Genomic DNA, 21,353 nt, shown 5'->3' with positions numbered 1-21,353 from the left:
ATTTCAAAGCCATGCAATTTTTGAAAATGAAATAGAAGTGTTTGGTGAGAGATGTTCTTCCAAATACTTCTTTGTGTAATACATGGCAGTATTAAATGAATTCGTGATCTAATGCAGTTCTGGAAAGAACCTAATGCTTATAGTGTAGATGAGCCAAAATTTCATAAAGGCCTGTGTTGTAGACACAAATTTTGCTTTGGATATAATGTATGAGTTCAAAACCACTAAGAAATTTTATTGAGGTATAATTGACATTTAACATTATGTTAGTTTTCAGGTGTACAACATAATGATTCAATATTTGTGTACATTTCAAAATGATTGCAATAAGTACCGTACATATGAAAAAAATTTTTTCCTTGGGATGATGACTTTTAAGATCCATCTATATTCTCTTAGCAACTTTCAAATATACAATATGAGCTATAGTCACCATGCTGTATATCTCATCTCCATGACTTTTTTTGTAACGGGAACTTTGTACCTTTTGATGCCCTTCATCCATTTTGTCCATTCCCCTCCCCACTGCCTCTGGCAACTACTGATCTGTACCCATGAGCTTTAAAACCATTACGAATTTTAAAAAATCTCTCCAATATAGAAAGAATAAGAAATTAGCAAATGACTATTTCAGTTAAATAGCAAAATCCAATTGAATTCTGATAGAGTATTTTTAGAATCACAGGAATGATAATTAGAAATAAAATGATTCTTCCTAGTTTAGAATATTTTAAAATTTGATCACTGTAAGAAAGTGCACAGATATGGCTCTCCTAGTTCAATGGGAGAGGCATTCTTATTTGGGTCAGACAGAATTCAATCATGTTATTACTCTGAAATGATGACTGTATAATTTGGGTGTTGTAAAAATGGGTGGGACAAGAAGATAAAAGTAATCATGCCCCCTTATATAATAAACGTTGAAATGCTACAAAGTCATCTCATACATGCAGAGTTAATGTATAAACTAAATCTCTAAAAACAATTTGAGAAATATGTACCAAGCAAATTTATTCAGTACAAGAAACTCCTGAAAATCACAATTTGTAAAGCAGGTAAAAATGGTATTAACTGAAATCATAAACCTTGTATCTATAAATGTATTTGAGAATAATGTATGTGCTCAATTACATATACCTAAAACATACTGTAACGATCATTTTCTCATTTAGAATATGAATTATTACTGATACACAAAGTGGATTTTAAAAGTCCTTTTTTTCTTAAACTCAAAAATGTCGTTACTATCATCAGACATATGTTTAATTTACAGTAACAAATTTTGCAGTGATTTTTAAGCAAGGCCTTTTGTGACAATGTTACCATTTTTACAAAGGTTGGTCAATCTTTTACGCCATCGTAATTTAATATTTCCTTTAAAGTTTTAGTAAGTTTTGAACCCATGATAACAGCCCTATCACACTTCACTGAACTGTTCCAATATTACATGTTTATGATTTTATTAAGTGAAAATTGAAACCTTGGTTCTCTACCTATTATCACAGACACAGACATCCTTTTCTGGACTTTTCTTTGTCATCTTTAATTCTAACATGACAACATAGAATACTTTGACTAGTTGGCTTGCATACTCGTCTCCAGCAGTACATACAGCTCTTGTTGGCTTGCATCAACAAATGCTTCTACCTTTTTGCTTCTGGGGGCACTAACGAGATGTCTTACTGCATAAGGAGACCTGGCCTTTGGAACTTGCCCTCTACAGTTCTAGGTCGAATCATGAGCACAGTGGTCCTCAAACCCTGCCCTGATGCTTTTTCTCTTCTATTTAAGAATAGTTCGTAATGTTTTACTGCCTCATTTAGCTAATATAAACAATTTTTCCTAAGATTTAATATTCTCCCTTCATCTGACCTTTTCTCTTCAAGCAATTGCATTTCCTGTTGCTCTTTGGCACGGTCTTCCTGCTACTTCCGGGCCATCTGGTTGTTATTGACACACAGACAGGATTTGCTTCTGCTTCTCTGCCTGCACAGATGTAAGTCCTTGAACCACTGGGAGCCCACTGTGCCCTGAGCAGGTCCCCTCCACCTGTGGGCAGGCCAGTTAGAGAACTTTTCTCTTTACTGACCTCAGATCAGCTATACTATGTAGTATAATATTTTTACTCTTATCCGTGTGTGTATGTAAGTCTAATGAAGCCTTCTGAGCTGTTATGCATACGTGTGTTAGTCTACAGTGGCGCCTTTTATAAGTTGTAGGAAAAGATCTCTGTGAGTGGCACTCCCACATTGATGCCCAGGTCTACCCTCCCACCACCCAGACTCACAACAGCTTGCACTCTAACTTGGCACATAGTGTATGTTGAATACATATTTGGAATGTGGCATTATGTATAGGCGAAAGTACATATATTTAAGTACACGTATCGAAGGATGACAAAATCTCTTTATCTTGGAAATGTTTCCGTGATTTTAATTATACAGATAGAATGCATGTCTGATCACTTTCATAGTCGCACCCCACCCCATCGAAGGCAAAATACCTAAACATGACCAATGGTTTAACTAAGAAAACATTACATTTTGTATACTTATCTATAATGAGTTAACTGAAGCAATGTTGTGTGTCTATCCAGACTTAGCTTGGTTTTGCATGTATGTAAGGCACTCCTGCTTCTAGATCATAGACCATTTGGTACAGTGAGTTCCACATATGCAATTTCACAATGCAGGAAAAATATTGATAGTTTTGCCTATATTTTACAATGTGAATATGAGAAAATGACAAAAAAAAGACAACTATATCTTTCAAAGAGCCTATGTAGTCTGATTTTTCATTAATATCTCTAAATTGTTAGCATCTCCAAATGTCCTTACAGTTTAAACTGTTTCAAAAATTGTGTTTCCATAACAATTTTAATTGAATCTCCTGTGATACTATTTTAATCATTGTAATCAGCCACAGCATGTAATTAGATTTCAATCAGAACCTTTAATGCTTATGCAGTAATCAGAGTAGACAATTATAAAAATATTATGTCTGTGTGGGTTTCTTCTCCTGACCTCCCTTTATCCCACCCAAGTGATGCTACAATGGTGATAATTCACTGTGGGGAACCGAGGTTGTTTTCCATTTGTCCCACATAACATGGAAAATATTGTCCAGGGGCAGCTAGGTAGAAACATCATCAATTGACATCTGGTTGAAAGATATACATATGGTGGTAGGCTTTTCCCTAAGGCTGTTACTTCTCTTGTGATCAGTAATTGCTGCTCATTTGTAGAATGTCTGCTTCTGGTTGGGAGTGCACCTCAGGGTCGTGCAGGAGCTTGAAGCTCTGGAGCCTGGTTAGCATGGGGTGCGGCAGGTGGCACTGGGTGAAGGAACAGTGGGGAAGGTTCATCTACAGCCTGCACTGCTCTATTGTACTGCTTTGCAGGTCATGAGTTATCAGCAGTGAATTATTCTTTTTCGGTTCTTATTATTACTAGATTTCTTTAAAGCCCACTTTTATGTCTTCCTATTAATCATCTGTGTAATTTTAGAAGGCAAAATGCATGAGGCTCAGAGCTAATCATGCATTCTATTATGCCTTTAGATATCTGGATGAAAGTCATGTTCCAACACTCAATCCCTTCCCTAAAACTCATTTCCACAAGCGATGATTTAAGGATCTATTTACTTTAAAGGTTTGTCTTTGGGGACAATGATTATCCTGTTTAGCTCTTTTGAAAGAACAGACTTTCCTTTCATGGAATCTGTAAGTATTTAGAAAAGTCACTGTGGGTTTTGAAAATGTTAATACAAAATGTGTTGAAACCTATGCTTTGTTTTCCCTAGGTAGAAAGGACACCTTTATGCCTATGCAGAGTATGAGAGAGACGTAGCATCCATAATTCTCAGACTCCATGGGTTAAACACAGGAACTAACCAGCTGTAGAAGCAGTGTGGATGAGGGCAAATCACAGCTTTGCTTTTCAACTCCAAAGTCAGTATGTGTGAACAAAACAAGAATGAGAAAATGACAGAATTCTTAAATGTGATGTTGATAATCAGTTTTTCCTGATAAGTTTGGTTCGTCTGCCATTCATAGGCAACCTATCATGCATTATATAACTAGCTAGCCAGGAATGCAAACATCAGTCTTACCTACATCTTTCTATTTGATTTCTTAATTTCCTTTTTACTCTGCAGTGTTGACAAACGTCTCCAGTAATAACATCCAGGGCTTCTAGGTCTAGGTCATATACTTGATTACAATAAAGAGATATTTTGCTATGTTTCTAACAGTAGGGTGCAGTATTTTGCAAGGAGAGGTGCCTTTGTGATTTAGTATATATTCATTTGTGTTAGACTGTGCCTTTTTTTAGCTTTTATAATACAGTTCAATCAGAATGTGTGCAAAAACTCTTCCACTATAAACTCTACATTAATATTTTCTAAACTAAAATGAGAAAAACTACTTCAGCCGAGTTACGGATTTAGTGAGAACAAAAACAACGTGGATTTCAGATGGGGAAGGACGGTCTACTTCTAGATGTCAATGTCCATCTCAGAGCCACATTTGCGGCAGAAAATTTCCTTGTCCTGGGTCAGGAAGCCTTCTCCCACCAAGGAGACCGGGCACCTCGCACAGTTAAAGCACTCGCTGTGCCACTGGCGGTCTTGAAAGCAGATGAACTTGTCACCTCTGAGACCTGCAAAGGAATTGGAGAAAGGGAATTATCTATTCTTCCCAAGGACTGGGTGAGCATTCTATCAGGTACTGTTCTAGGACCTGGAGGTACAGCGATGAGAAAGACTCAGGTAGACGCAAGTATCCTAAAAAAATAATGCTGGCACCCCCCGTGGCCATGCGTCCTTCTGAGAATGTCACCCATAGGCAGGTGAGATCCAGCCCAATCCCCACCTAAGTTTTTCCATAATCTACAAAAGTAGGAGGAAGCTGGGTTTGCAAAGCATGGATTTTTTGGAAACAGATGAGGATTGCCTGGACAGCTGGGGAAGTGCAGTGAGGTGCACTGGGAAGTGGGCACAGGCTTTGAAGTCAGTGATACCTGAGTATGAATATCTTCCCTTTTTCTCTTTGTGACCATGTTTTCATAGAAGCAAAATTAAGGTATAATAAAATAAATGTGTGCCTCCTAGCTTGGTGTCTGATGTTTTAACAACTTTTAGTTTTCTTCTCTTCCCTCTTTTTCCATGTTTAATTTTACTGAGGATAAAGTCCTTTGGTCATATTATGGTTTGGGATACAATTTCTAAAAGCCCCAAAAAGGAAATCTCATGCAGACTATCATGTAGCTAGCTTAAGGTGACAACATTATCATCTTGTCCAGAGACAACTTCAGCCTAGGCTTGTGACAAACCCCTGTGAATCTGATGCCCCCAGCCACCGGGACCATTCTGCCCAAAGGTCACTCTCTAGGAAGTGATTTGTCAGCTTACTTCACATCAACTGGGGCTTCACTTGAGCCACAGCATTTCTAAGAAAGGTAGTAGAATTCAAGTCTTCAAGAAATATAGGGATTTCTATATCCCTAATATGTACCCAGGGTACAGTCCAAGGAATTGATTTTGAAGTTTGCAGAAAAGGAGAAAAGGTATAGGGATCAGGACAGATTGGGATGCCCCAGGCTTGCATCCTTGTTTATTTGCCAAGGTTTCTTAAGTTGTCTTTGTGCTGTGACTTTCCTGTGATTTACTTATCATCCATAGAGTGGAGCTAAAGTTGTTCATGTGCTGATTCACATATAATTTTCAAACATTCTTTTTGGAATGGTAAAGCCAAAAAGGTGACTGAACCTTCCATTTCAGATAAACTGTCCTTACACATGCTAATGAGCCCTTATTTCCATCCTAGAAATGTTATTTGATGTCTTTACATATAATTTACTGGTTCAATGATAATTTACATGAAATCCCTCTACTTTGCTTGATTACATTTATAGCTTGCTTATTTATGATGCTATCATCATTACCTTCTAATAAGAGTAAATCAGTAATGAACCAATTAATTTCCTTAATGTTATTCAAAACATGAATATGCTGGCTGCAAGAATAATGTTCTATATATACGTAAATCATCCCTGTTCATAAAACTGATTATTGCACATCTAGCCTTTGATGCTCAAAGTTTTTCTTGGTTTTGTTAGTATAAAATAAAGCTTGTACAAATGGCAAATGTAAAAATAATTCTAGAATTTTATAAAGAAAAAAATAGAAGCATCTGATAGCAGAAATTTAAGAAAAACTTGACTCAACATGTGAGATGGTTGTAAACTGTTTTTAGTTTTGGAAATGTTTATGCCCTCAGGTCCTGAAGGTCTTCTGCAGTAAGAAAGTCATCTAGGAAATGGTTCTCTGGGACACGGTTTTATCTCGCGTCATTAATTCTTGAAAATTTGGTAGAATAGAAAGCTAGCATTTTTGGAGCTGCCATTTACTGAAGATGGGTCAGTCCCTATTCCACACCCTTCACATGTGTTACTCCGTGTAACTCTCACCTCCTCTTCATGGGTAGTTATTATCATCAGCCCTACCTGGCAGATGCACATTGACATAGAGGTTCAACCACTTGTCCAAATCACCCAGATGGTGAGTGGCGGATCTGAGATTTAATCCTAGGCCACTGGGTTTCAGAGTGCAGGCTCTTAATATCACCCAATTAAGACTGAATGTATCTTTTGTAAGGAACATAACCAGGAACATTAGCATCCCTTTCTGAAGACATCATAACGTTTAAAACTTTTACTCAAAGTAAATTGAAATGTAAGAAAGTTAAGGTGTGACTCTTTCAATCCCTCCTTTCACAAATAAGGCACATGAGTTATTTATTCAGGGTCACCCAGTGACAAGGCCAGAGGGCAGAGACAAGGTCAGGGGCAGAGACAAGGTCAAGGTGTTTACTCCCTAGCTGAGAGCCTTCCACACTACATCAAGCCATTTCATTTATCCCAGAAAGTTTAAAATGTTATTCCCATCTTAGAGGAGGAGTGACTTCAAGTGAACCAAATTCTTTGTGACGGGATTTTTAAAAATTACATCTGGACACTTATAGACAGATTTGGTTAATGTAAAATGTATTTTGAAAATAATCTAACATTGTTTCTTTGGCTGAAATATTGCTTGCTTAAATGTGCAACTTTCAGAAGATAAATATATGGCAGTAGGAGAACTCCCAATGGTACATTAGTTCAAAGAACTTAATTTTAAAGAAGATCTACTGCAGAGCCTAAATATATATAAGAATCAGATCAAAAGATAATAAAGTGAGTTGGAAGTTTTGGCTGGCATTTTAGTCTTTGGTGTCTCTTTATCACAGAGCCCAAAGAAGATTAAGATGATTTTCAAAAGACTGATTATTGTAAATCAAATACATAATCCTGTATTTGGATTACTTTTGGGTAAAATCTTTGGTTCCTGATCATCCTTATGTTTCATGCAGTGCAATGTGGTTTTCCTGTCTGAATCCGACTAAGCTGGGCTCAGTGATTCTTGTGAAACAATCCATCAGAAAAAAAATCACTCAGACACATGAATCTGTGATGAATCAGAGTCGAAATTCATCACATTCAGGGCTCATGTAGGCTCTCTGAAGATCAGTATTAGCCATTTGGGTCCCTAGAAAGTTTTCAGACCCATTTTGCATTGTTTAATTTCCTACTTCCCTTATGGAAGCCCCCCTTTTTTCCCTGACCAGTTCAAGAAAAATTGTTGAATGAATCTTTTGAATCTATTGGACTGTGATTGCAGATTCTACTAAGAGGTTTTGGAGATCCAGGTACTGCTGTATTTCTGGTCGTCCCATTTTCTAACTAAAACTGGTAGGGATGGTGGCTTATTCTCTTGACTGCAGGAGCGGGCAGATGTGCAGAAGCAGGAGAGCAGAGTAGTTAAGGGCCCAAGCTTTGGAGGCCAATAGTCTGGAATTGCCAACTCGAGCCCTTGAAAGGCGTGGGGAGGTGACATAGCTGAGTGATGGAGACAAGGTGTGAAGAACACAGAGGGCTTATCCTACACAACGGGGCAGCCACAGAGATTGATATGACAGTGAGCCCCTTGGGGGAAGGGGAGGGCAGTCTGCTAACCCCCGGCAGGCTCTTCATTTACTTTTGGCTGCAGAGGTGTCTTTTATGTTACTTGCTTCCAAACATGTGCAGGCCAAACAAAACATGCCCGCCAGCCAGATGCAGTCTGTGAGCCAGTGAGTGATTCTAAAAAGCATGGTGCCCTGTGCAGACAGACAGGACCGTGCTCCCATCTCTGTTCATCCAGGGAACATTCTACCCCCACCGCCCCCCTTGCAAGTCAGTGAAAGCCTGCCATGCTGGGTTTGCAGGGCACTCGTTTCTTTCTTTGAAGATGTGTGAAGAAGATCCAACTTTCAATTTTGTGATATATTTGAAGATGGAGGAGAGGAAAGACATGAACTCATCTTTAATTCTATGTAGCATAAACTGAACTGAAAAATGAAAATATGATCTAAGAATTCTAGGAATGGGGAATGGAAGTACAGTTCTGCCACATGATGCAGTGGCTATAAATCACCTGCAAGAAGAGCTAGCTATTGGGTTTCTCCGTGTCATGCCAGCTTCAGTTCTCTCACTGTAACGTTAGCATCTTAGAAATGTCTCTGAAGAAAATATAATACATTTTTGTACCTTGAAAATCTACTTACTATGGGTCAGTTTACCACATATGTACAGTTAACCCTTGAACAGCAGGGGTTTGAACTGTGCAGGTCCAGTGACATGCAGTTTTTTTTCAATAAATAAAACAGGGAATGTTCTGGAGTTTTGCAACACTTTGGAAAATGTTTTCTCTGGCTTACTTTATTGTTGGAATACAGTATTTAATACACATAACACAAAATATGGGTTAATCAACTAAGTTATCAGTAAGGCTTTTGGGGAACAGTAGGCTATTAGTAGTTATGTTTTGGGGAGTAAAAATGTTTCAACTGTTTGGATGGGGTGTTGTGTCCCGCCCCATGATATTCAAGGGTCAACTGTATTTTCAAATCTTGTCACATGTATTTAGTTCCTTCAGCAGAATGGTATCATTATATTTCATCTATTCTTAATCAAAACTTTTTGCAAGTGAACAGAGAGAAAAAAGAATAATACATTTTTTAGAAGCATCTTAAAGTTTAATTCCTGACCAATGCTACCCTTATTATCATAGCTTCAGATTTTTGTACAATACCTGCATTTAATTAAAACTTTTTCTATTTTAAGGCTCCTTCATCCTTGTTTGAAATTAAGCAGGATTTTGGTTTATACATATCCGTCCCACTAAAATCCTGGAATGTCTGGCTTAGATCAGGCCTCCTGCTGGCGGTCCTCTCTGGACTCTCAGCTCACCCTGTTCTTCTCCTCCCTCTAATTATTACTTTACATAAGTTAGTACCATTAGGTTGAGTATTAATTACCTTCTACAGAGCAGAGCTATGCTAATTACACTCCATATTTGCCTTGAGGGGTTGTGTAGTATTTGTGTTTAGATTTGGGTACCCATGTGTGTTTATCTCAAAGGGAAACATGAGGGAACGTTCATCTAATTTTTTACTTGCATTTCCTGCTTGACGCCATAGCATTCACATGGCCCTGTGGCCTCCTGGTAGGACTGTCCTGAACTGAAGAACTCACCAGTAATGGGTTTGGTGCAGGCTGCACACTTCTTGGCATAAAGGTGGTCGTAGCAGTCCAAGCAGAACGGATAATCATCCCTGGACATAAACTCTTCCTCACAGAGCTCTTTCCTACAGCCACTACACAGAAAACACTCTTTATGCCATGGCTGGTCACGGAACGTTATCCCACCTGAAGTTATCACCTGCCGAAGGATCACAAAAAAGTCAGTGACCATGGAAACCATCACAATTCAGGCCCTTCGTGTGTCCCTTCCATGTCCGCAAGTGGTCCTTTTGCTACTCTACCGCCTTATGTCAGGATGTCTTTTTCCTGTGATTTGTTGAATCAATATGAGAAGCAAAAGGCTACAGGGGTGAAGTGGAACTGGCGAGAAATATCCTAATTTTTCTCCTACAGTGGAGCAGAAAAGAGGCAGGGCCATTAAGGACTCAGGAAGATGAAAAAGACGTCAGCTCTGGATTCCTTGCCTTGTCTTTCTCGAAGTTTCTTGTTGGTCTTCAAAGACCTTCCACTAGAGCTAATATGTTTTCGACACTATATTCTTATTTTCATGCCTAACTTTTAAGGATGCTGAGAAGAAGCAACTTTTCCCTGAAAACTTTCCTCCGGCAGTAACAATGGTGAATGGAATTGTTCAGCACCATTATGTGCTTCAGCCCTCAGCCCTGCGTTAAGGGATGACCTGTTCAGGATTCTCCACATGCCAACACAATGGGACTATCACCTTTCCCTGTTTAGAGATGAACTGCAACTAGAGTTAGAGGGGTTAAGTCACTTGCCAGGGTCACACAGAGCTGGCATTCAAACGCACACAGCTGGATTTCACCGCCGGCGTACTTAACCAACTTAACCATTAACAGAATACCCAGGTGTGGTTACTCTGCACTGAAAGGCGGTTAAGACCTTGTTGAATGAGTGAACAACCACCGAGGGAAAACATGTTTGGAAAGCAACCGCAGTACTGTATCTAGCGCCGATGGAGTGCTGTGGCAATGGGGTCTTTAGCTTCAGGACTTAAAGTGACAAGCACTGTTTATACATTGACATCATAAAGTGTGGCATGCCAGGGTTTTGTCAGAGATGCTTATTATTCCTCTATAAAATAATATATATTTTTAAACCAGTGTAATCCGTAGATTCTACATTTTAAAAGACTGATACATTGTTGTTTAGAATCAGATGGATAAATATTGGACAACTCTTCTTGGGCAGCAATTTTTAAGTCATAGCATTTTTCAAATCCATGTCTATTGTGCTCCTGGAGTGGCTGTGGAATTTGAAATGGGTCCATGTATGTGTCTTCTAATGATTGAAGCAATGTGGTATCTGAGGTGGTTTCTGTAATATTTGTATCCAAATTAATGAGATACAGAAAATGTAAGCCATCTTATTGCTGACAACCTAAAAATTGCTGTCTGAGATAGAAGTTTTTGAAAAGATTATTGTAAAGACATTTTTAAATTTTTCAATAAATATCTTAAAAGTTGAGGATGTTTGATAGAAAAATTATTTCTTCTGAAAGAAAAAAAGTATACTATTCTAAAGAAATAAATGGGAAACATAATGGTGTGTGTGAACGAAAGCAATTTAAAACATTCCCCTACTGACTTCAAATGCCTTACCACAGGCACAGGAGAACTCAAGATTCCTTCGACTTCTGTGGTCAAATGATTAATAGGCAAGGCTTAAAAGATTCAAAACTTGAAAAATGTATTCACAGCAAAACAGAATTGGATATATACCCCAAAGACTGTTAATTAGGGGGAAAAAACTCTGAAACATTAAAAACAGTTTGCTTATTATTATGTTCCTTTGAAGAAGCAGACAGGCTAAGATGAAGTCTGGTATCTGAGCTCTGTTTCTACCACTGACTGATCCCAGGATTTAGAACAAGTTTCTTTGGCAAAATGGAGGCTTAATGATTTTGTACTCAGTCAACATCAGCCAGTGGATTGCAGAATACTCTGCTTGAAACTTCAGGAGTTTGATTTCAAAGCCTTTGTAGTTTGAGCTTACCTGCTTTTTAGTAGAAATCAGTTTTAGTTTCACAAAATAAAGTCAATGGAAAAAGTTCCAAGGGCCTGGTTGTTGAACAGTTTTTGCCCATATTATTTTCTTGTATATTTGTTCTTTGGTTTGGGTCGAAACAAATCATTTTTCTTCAGACTGGACCACCTTGGTCAGAAACATTTATATCCAGGTTTCTTTAAAGGACTTGTGGTTTTAAAAATTAAATAGAAAACAGTCTGGCATGTTGTGATCTGTCGGCCACCCAGTATAAACATTTCATAAATTTTTTGTGAATTCAAATCATGTCCTAAATATAGGACAGGCTCCTATAACCTGGGAAATGCCAGGGCCTCGGCCTCACACAGTGTTCAGCACCAATGTACTAGAGAAATCCCTCCTAAAATATCTATAACATCAGAAGAAACTTTATATTGTGCGTCCAATAAATGATTTTAACATAATTCCCACACATCTCTTTACTCTTTTAGTGTAAGTTTTTAAGAGACATTGCACCTAAAAACGGCCAATGTAGTTGTCCCTCATAATAGTGAGATAAATCTTGTTTTTAAGTGAGATAAATTTTATTTCCAGCATGAGTTTCTAAATGCATTGACTTTGCTAATTCTTCAGAGCTTGATATGTCACAGGGTCATAGGGTCTGACTGTTGCCTGTAAAGTCATTTTCCAAGTCAGTGCCTCTGGTGGGCTAATGGCCTCTCCAGGTGTAAGTTGATTCATGTCATGCTATTACCAATTGTAATTTTTGGCCATTATTATAGTGTAACTCACTAATTATCACTTAGGACTTTGTTGGTTCCTCCTTAAATGCAGTTCTAGTATTTTAAATATATGTAGGAAATGACTGTGTGTGCATGTGTGTTTGTAAATGTATTTGTAGAAATAGGTAGTGAGACGTCTAGCTGCCCAGATGCAAATATACAAATGGTCTTAAAAGTTTTGCCAAAGGAGTCTATCACTCAAAAATGTTTAGGAACTACTGTATCAATCCAGTATATTCTCACGATTTAGATTTCTGATAACAATTTAGAGTGTTATTTTAAATGTATGATGCCTGATAGGTCAACAACATACATATCAGAATATATATGATGTTCTTGGGCAACATCATACATATTTTATGGAATACAGACAGGTTTAATCAAGGTGACAGAGGTGAGTGACTTTTTGACATACAAGCTTAGAGGATATAGGCGCCCAAGTTAACAGGTGCTAAATGACACTCTGGAACAGGAAGTAAAGGAAACCACTTGGAGCTCTTAGTCTTTTTTTTTCTGTCTTTCTGTCTAATGAACTACCCTTACGATCTCATCACTCTCTTAAGCCTGCCTATCTACCTTTAGAAATACAAAAGCTTCAAGCTAAGAAGACATTTGTGTGGCTGGGAGATAATGTGAAGAATTAAGCATCCTGGTTAAATGGGTTCTCTTGGTCACTCTGAGAGACAAATCCATATTTCCCTGAAACTAAATGGATCAAACTATATTCTAAGAACTATTTTGTATTCAAAGAGAGACGTGTGCCTTCTACCAGAATACATGAAATCTTGCATAACAGCTGTGAATGGAATATCAAATCACTTGAGATATTAGGATATTAAATTCATGTTCTGGGTGGAGTTTTATGGTGATAAAGATGGACTTGGTCTGGAAGGTTCCACAAACTCCATCCTCTTAGATAATTACCTTCTTACAAAAGCTGCAGTAGTGAGAAAACTCCTTCTCAAAACACGGCACACAATAATTGCCACTCTCTTTGGAAATCAAAGGTTTGGTTCCTATTGGTTGTCGGCAATGCTCACACACAAAGCAGGTTTCGTGCCAGTAGTTTCCCTTAAATTCCATCTTACGGGAACCTGTACCCCAAAAGGAAGAACCTGTTAGTGCAAATCAAGCATAACTTTATTTTCTTTTAAGTAAAGATATGTCAAATTACTCAAAAAATGTATTGTAAGTTAAGATGATAAGCTCATTGTTAGTATAGAAAAATGGTGTTTCGTTGGTTTCCAAACTTTTTATTTGCAAAAAGAAAAAAACAGGTAGAGTTGAGACATGCTGGTGGCGAATCACTCTTTTACTGAAAACTCTTGTGCTGTGCAAGCAACACTTTTGAGATGTGGACATACTATAAATGGAGACTCTAAAAGGCTGTGTGTGGTTTAGATAAACTGGGCCATAATAATCATTGCAGGGGTATTAGGATGCCTGGGCACAAACGCCTGAGGTTGGTGTTGTGTAGTTATGGTCTCCTAAAAATCTTTGAATCCAATATAAGAAAATGCAAAGAGCATGTTCTTATGTCGCTGTCTGTGGGGACTGAGAGGAAGATCAAAACCAGGAGAATTAGTGCTTGCCTGCAAGTGCAGCGTTTAGCATGAATCGTTGTCTTCCCTGGGAGAGAATGAAGTTGACTGACCCACCAACCAGTCTGCGCTGAGCTGCAAAATGATGGTCGGCCCCATTGTCCTAGGATGGATTCTGCTTCCGATGCCATCAGTTATGCTTAGGACAGGGTGTTAAATGCAGTGTTCATATTATTGGTATAGATTTATTTTTATTCTTTGGCTCAGATTCTCATTCAAAATGTCTCTATGAATTAGGTGTATGAACATCCAAAGAAAACTTTAATTGAACCCATTCAAGACAGAAAGAATAATCTTTTTATTTCTAAAGTACACTGAATGAGATGGAGAGATAGCAAGAAACACGTCTTTTGCAAAAAGCAGAGAAAGCTTAGCTCCGACAGTCTTCCCATATTTGGGCTGAATTCAAAGCATTGCCCCTTCAGTTCGAGACTGGAGCGATTTTGCTCGGAACTTACCAGGCATGATGGTCTTCTTGCAGTGGAAGCACTTGGAGGAGCACTCGCTGGAATAGCACTCCGAGCACAGCAGGCGCTCATCCTTGGCAGCAAAAGGTTTTTCCACCAGGGAGTGATTGCATTTGGCGCAACTGAAGCATCCTTTGTGCCAGCGCCGGCCTTTGTAACAAAGATCCTAAGAGACAGCAAATAAAAGTTAATTAAATATGTTTGCAACAAACAGACCATTTTATAAGACAAAATGGAACACTCTGGGGGCTCTGGTGCCAGTAGGTTTTGCTGGTAGCTTGAGGGAGTGTTGTTATTGATACCATTTCCCATAAAGAGGAGACTCTTCCGGGCTAATTAAGAGCTAGAGCCTGGAGTTTTCTTGGTTACTAAAGACACATGAAAAATAAATAGGCTCTATCCTATTTCTTCAAATTTTCTCTACCTTTTATAAACTATAAGACAGGATTTTCATGAAACCATTTCTATTTTTAGGTTGTAATATGCTATTACTGTTGGAGATTTAACAAAATCTCAGTGCCATTTAAGTAAAACAAAGGCAAAAGGAAAAGGAGGAAGAGAATAAAAAGGGAAAAATACAGTAACATGCCCTGTGGGAGGGAATGGACTGGAGGTATGAGAGGTATCTGGGCCCAGTGAGTTTAGTGGGGATGCTTTGAAGTCAGAAAAAGATTTTTGAATCTTTACACCTCCAATTATCATACTTATTTATTAATTTATACTCTTGTTATTCCAGAAATAACTCAACATTTTAGTTGTGTAACTTTGAGCAAATAAAAAATAACTCTTTAGTCTTTATCATCCTAAACCATCTCCTAAGAACACCGTGAGGATTTTATATCTTATATTCCGTAGTGCTAAGCATAGTCCTGGAAGTTGATTAAAAGTAACTTTGAGGGTCCTTATACCCAGTAAGTAGCAGAGCATCAGAGTACTAACAGTCAACACCAAAGGCAAAGAAGCCTTCACATGCAATAATTCTGTGACGTGCTACCGACCTTGGAATCTGACTCGATGGGTTCTTTGCACTCCTCACAACGGTGAGAAAAGAGACGATCATAACAAGAAACACAGTATGGACTGTCATCCTTTACTACGTACTTCTTCCCAAGAAGTGATGCTGTGCAATATTGACAATCAAACTGAGCCATTGTTGTCATTTTGATTCAATACTGTGAATAAGAAAATAATTCATGTATATTAAAGCATTTTTTTGTAAGATAAATTATGAAGCCTCAATATGAGTCAAGCATTTGAGTGAATTTATATTTTCTTAAGTGAAAAAGCACCAATTTAGGAAAATATGCTGTAGTCACGGTGACACTTGGAGCAATTTAGGAAAGGCTTCTCTCCCATCTTGGCAGCTCCTGTGTGTTTTGCTGGCAAAATACACCAAGCCAGCAGCCACGTTGTGCAAAACATCTTGCATTTATCATGCATTACTGTGGAATTCAATGGGAATGTGATATGTATTGAAATAGGGTGGTTTCACCTCAAGGACTTCAATATGGACTGTTGACAGAACTTTCACTAACTGTCACCACGTATTATCTTGCTGGAGAGTTCTGGAGGCAGAGTTCCATGAAAAAACAGCAGTCTTTTTTGCTCTGAGATAGAAATTAATGACCAAGTGTATTGCCATTTTCTAGGCCATTCTTTTCTTTCTCAAATCTTTGTTGGCTACCTGAGGAGAGTTCTGTACATTCGTCCTAAGCTACTCCTGTGCTGGATGTTTCCTCTTGGCACCTCCTCCCGACGTGTGGCTTCAACCTCCCCAGGTGTGCTGCTGACTCCAAATCTCTAGCTTTAGCCTGTTCACCACTGTCTCCTTGTCATCTGCATGTACATGCCAGCCAAATAAAATTCAGTAGGTAGGATCCAGTCCAAGTGCTAGGTTTTTGTGCCTGCTGTTGAGCAATTGCCCATAAGTGCTGTAGAAGTGCTGTTGAGACCATCAGTGGTAGAAAAAAAGCAAAAGGCTTCAGGCTTTAGGGCTAAACTAACATGTTTACAGAATAAGTAATAGCAGCAGCAGCTTACAGAGTGAAAAACTGATAGGAAATGAAGCCAAGGCCAGGATAAGAATTCTAGTTATTTTTTAAATTTAGGAAAACTATTAAAGAACAAAACATGGATTTCAAAAGGTTTAGGTAGGCATTGAACATGAGTTTTTCATTGTCACCAAAGGCAGTACTACTGGTTTTCTTGGGAAATGAGATTTTTCATCTCAGGATTTACTGGGATATATTAGGAGATAGGAATATTCCCTATTTCTTCACTTTAGAAATTAATTTTAAAAATTTTAACAAATCAGAAAGTCAATCATTGTGATTTTTTTAAACAACATTTTAAGATGTGAGTTTTATTTACTACATTTGAATTGTATTTTGCCTTCTTTTATTTCAATGACGTTTCCGGCAGAGGGTCTTGCTGAATATACATTGTCATTAATTCTGTGCACAACACTTTCGCTATGTTGCTCTTCACTAACAGAGAAAGGACTGAGGATTTGGAATATGTGGGTCTTTTCCCAAGAAAGATTAAAATTCAGACCAGAAAGTTCCCAATGGAACATGCCAAAATTATCTACAAGGAACATTGAATTCCCTGTTTGATTAGTTCCACAGAAATGTTCCTTCCTGGTGAATACAAACACACTTAGAGAGTTACTGAGGGCTTGGAAACAGGAGGAAAATAGATCTGATTCACTTGAAAGATTTAAAAACTCAAGTTTTATTCACATTTACAGTGATCAGATGTTTATCTCTTAAAAGTGAAATAAGGTATATATCTTTAACTGCCATCATTTAATATGAAAGATGCCATTTCGTTATTCATATTTATTTAGTTTCAGATGTATATAATAGCACCATGAAGAATGGCCACTCAGGACTTGGGAATTCCCAGGCTACACCCATTTTGTGAAATTATTAGTATATTATAAAATGAAGAAACAATAAAAGGGATTACAGAGTTGGTAATATTTCAAGGGTTTAAACACCTTAAACACAACATTGTAAGACTTGTACTACTTTATTTGGTGATCAGGTCAGAACTCTAAATACCTGAAATCTAAATGTCCAAATTAATATTTATTTTGCAAGTATGTGTGATATCCAAATACATGTCAATAAATAGGAATAATTATCTAAATATAAGTACAGTTGTCTAAGTACAACCACGTAATAGGTCTTGCTCTGTAGAAAATTCTTCACAACATTGACTATATTTTCTTCACTTTTTTAAAAGGAGGAAGTTACTTTTTACTCTACGTGTTTTTTAAAGACAACATCAGGGAGTTGGGTAGGGTGAGAACAGTCAGTTCGATATTTCAAAGCCTTGTGCTTTTGCACTTTATAGAACTGCACAGTGGTTGCAGGCATTTTGTCCAGGTCAACGTGTGTTGAATATATACTTAGTAATTTTTAACTCCCTGCCCTCAAGAAGTCTGGATTCTCTTAACTCAGCTCTAACCTTGGCGATGGTGAATGTAATTTGAGGTAATAACACAAACTGAATGTTCACTTTTTACTCTTGGTGGGGGAAAATACACTGAGAAATTCAGTCCTACATTTTCAGTCCCCATAATGTATCTCATGTATCATTTACATGTGATATATCTACATTAGATATGATGCATTATATGAATACATCAAAATAGAGTTTTTTAAATAAAGAGTTATGACCATATACAGTTGACCACTGAACAATGTGGTAAGGCTGCTGGCTCTCATGTAGTCCAAAATCCTCATGTAAGTTTTGACTCCCCCAAAACTTAACTACTAATAGCCTACAATTGATTTTATGGTAGTAAATGATGAAACAGACTAGCATGACATACCTAACTTCTGATTAATTATTTTGATATCTAGGCTCCACAGTTCATCTGCGAGTTTTTTCAAATTGTTGCAAATCTCCAAAAATTTTTTCCAATGTATTTATTGAAAAAAAATCTGCACGAGAGTAGACTCATGATCTTGAGGGAATGGATGCGGAAAACACATGTGGGAAAACAGCACAGGGTCTCACCTTAAGCTGGGAATGGTGAGTCTTAGGAACTGACTTTCACCTGGGTGCATTCAGGATAAAGGAAGACCTTAAAACTAAATCTTTTTGAAGGTATTTGACCTTTTAATACAAGCAGTTCTAAATGGAGTGGGCTCAGACAAAAGAGGCAAGGGAATGAATTTTTCCAATCAGATCACTTTTTATCAACTTATATTTTCCTAAACATCATTCTATACTTTTTCTTCTTTATCCCTAACACTAATATTTTTAAGGACTTGGGGAATACCTGTATCCAGAAGGTTAGACCAAATGACTGGTTTTTAATAATTCTCTAACAGGGAAAGTTGTAGGAAAGAGGATGAGGATGGACTATGCAATTCTTATCTCAGGAGCCCCAGTCTGAGGGTAAATTTGACAAAGATATTAGGGAAATTTTGCTTTTAAAGACTTAAAATCCTTGATCAAAGCTGTTTTACAATTATGAGCCATAAGAAATCTTAAAACAGAGCCTAATTGGATAACAACTGAACTTTTCTGGGTATGAGCTCAGAAATGCTATATCAGTATCAACTAAAACTTCTTGTCAAGCTTCATCCAAAGTCATTCTGCAATTATATTACAGTTTAAACACAGAACTTCTAACATTGCATACTGGTATTTTAGGAGATTGATTTAGAGGTACACTGATATATCAACAAATCTATGAAAATAGATACATAGCTCAGAAATCCAATGTTATGAATGGACTTGGCTTTCTTTGTCTTATTTCTTCCTTTAGATTTTAGATTTCTACTTAAAAGGATGTGAGTTCATGGACAAAACTTTCCATAGCTGACAGTGCTGTTTCTTAATGTTATTTTTTTAAATCAAGAATAATTTTGTGTCAAGTTACATCATCTGGTGAATTATTGATTAGGCAGTTAAAGCTGTGAACAATATACCCACTTCTATTTAAAGCTGTGCTGAGCAGAATAGAGTCATAAGAAGTGTACTTGAGAATGTCAGGCAGGACAGAGGCAAGGGCTTGATGCCGTGCCTGATATCTTTAATACTCTTTTCTTTGCAAGACATGACATATCACTCATTTATTCATGCATTTGATAAACATCATCAGTATTTTTATTTGCGAAGTAATCTTCTAGAAGTTGTGAAGGACAAAAAAAAAAATAGATTAGAGTCAAATTCTATCCTCAGAGAAATTAAAATCTAGTAGGAAGAATAAAGATGTTTTATAAATAACTAAATACAAGTTAGGATGTGAGAAGGAGAAATGAAAGATCATAAAAATTTAGAACAGTGGTTCTAAACATGGAGTGCATACTGAAATTTTAGAAATTTCTTAAGTGTACTCCTGCCCCAAACCAATTTAATCAATTTCTAGAGAAATTGATTAAGTATTCTCTTTGGAGAATGAAAATAAGTATTTTTTTTAGCTCCCAGATGATTCTCATGTCCTGAGGTTTCAAAGCTACCAGTTTAGAGAAGGAGGATGGACAGTTACTTTTAACTAGGAAAAATTCAAGAACAACTGATGTTTGATTCAAACAAGTTGTGCCTGAATGGATCATGCGGCACATTGTATCCGGTGCTTCTCCCAGCCTCGGCTCTGACTCCTGGCTGTAGGCAGCTGACAACATGTCCTGGACCATCTTACAGCTAGTGTCTGGGATGCACACCTGGCTCTGCTAACTGAAGACACGTGTGTAAAATGCAAGAGGGAAGCGACATGGAAGACATGCTCCTGCTGCTGTTCATGCTGCCAGGCTGGGGCATCAAGATGTGAATGCTTTCTGTGATTTCAAAATGCCTGGAATCAGGTCCTGGCTGTGGGAGACAGCTGTGGAAGTGGTACTGGTGCCAGCAGCAGGTTTCTGGCCTCTGGGTCACAAAGAACAGTCTCTACCACTCTTGGAGTCATAGTAAAAGTACTGACAGTAATATCTGATGCCCCTGTGTGTTTCTGGAGTGCCAGGTAGTGTGTTAACCACTTCATTTTGTTTCTCTCTTTAAATCATCGCAACGACCCTCTAGGAGGGGGTCTATTATTATTATCCTCATGAATAATATTATCTCCATGATGAAGAAACCAAAGCTTAGGAAGGCCAAGATTACTTGGCTGATAAAAATTCTGGATCTAGGATTCAAACCTACACTTGTCAGAAACCGAAGCCTAGATTCTTAGCCTATATAAATCTCCCCTTTCCTGGAGATGTGGAGAGGGGCAATTAAGATAGAACAACAAAATTAGGGAAGAAATCTATTTATGTTTGGATGCATGAGACATGCATGGAAAACAGCAGGTGATTTATTCAAAGTGGCTTGCACGGCACGAGAAGGTAAATATTGGTGGACAAGTTTGGAAAGGTAGACTGGGCAAGATCTTCAGTGGCTTAAGTTTGCAGCTAGACCTGACCTATTTTTTTTTTGTAGAAGTGATGTAACCATTGATGACTGAGAATTAAAAAATGAAATATTTTGAGCTGAGATTTATGAAAATGAATTTAGAAATAGCAACAGAAGGGACTGGAAGGTAGAGATACCACAGACAGGGAAATCAATCAACAGTCCATTTTTCAATATTCTATTTAGTCAACAAATGTAATTTTTCTTCATATGTAAAAAGTGTTATTTTGTGTGTTTTAGAGGAAATGTGAAGGAGAATTATTGTTGAAGAAATACCAACCAGTCTTCTAAAACTGATAAAATACATCATGGTACCAATTTAAAAAACAATAAAAGCAGAAACTATGAACCCCAACCAGATGACAAACACACACCTAGGCAGTTCTGGGTCAAACTACTAAAAATTGAAGACAAACCACATCTAGAAAATAGGGTAAAAACATTACTTTTAATGTAACAACAAACTGA

General features: G+C 37.6%; 1 protein-coding gene across 2 annotated transcripts in view; it reads right to left on the bottom strand.

Annotated features, from left to right (window-relative positions):
- Window positions 1-264: 264 nt before the first annotated feature.
- FHL5 (four and a half LIM domains 5) overlaps window positions 265-21,353 on the bottom strand; it is a 44,999-nt gene continuing 23,910 nt past the window's right edge. Inside the window, exons 2-6 of one of the 2 annotated variants that reach the window (XM_036890383.2) lie at window positions 15,473-15,646; window positions 14,466-14,640; window positions 13,331-13,500; window positions 9,612-9,798; window positions 266-4,658 (exon numbers count right to left, since the gene is read on the bottom strand). In XM_036890383.2, coding sequence (XP_036746278.2) covers window positions 4,495-4,658; window positions 9,612-9,798; window positions 13,331-13,500; window positions 14,466-14,640; window positions 15,473-15,634 — 858 coding nt within the window. In that variant the 5' untranslated portion in view covers window positions 15,635-15,646 and the 3' untranslated portion in view covers window positions 266-4,494. Of the gene's footprint in view, window positions 4,659-9,611; window positions 9,799-13,330; window positions 13,501-14,465; window positions 14,641-15,472; window positions 15,647-21,353 lie in introns of both variants that reach the window. The other variant, XM_057489436.1, reaches the window with a different exon arrangement.

The sequence above is a fragment of the Manis pentadactyla genome, chromosome 12 (assembly GCF_030020395.1).
Source record: "Manis pentadactyla isolate mManPen7 chromosome 12, mManPen7.hap1, whole genome shotgun sequence".
NCBI lineage: Eukaryota > Metazoa > Chordata > Mammalia > Pholidota > Manidae > Manis > Manis pentadactyla.
This window is presented reverse-complemented; position numbering and strand designations above follow the sequence as displayed.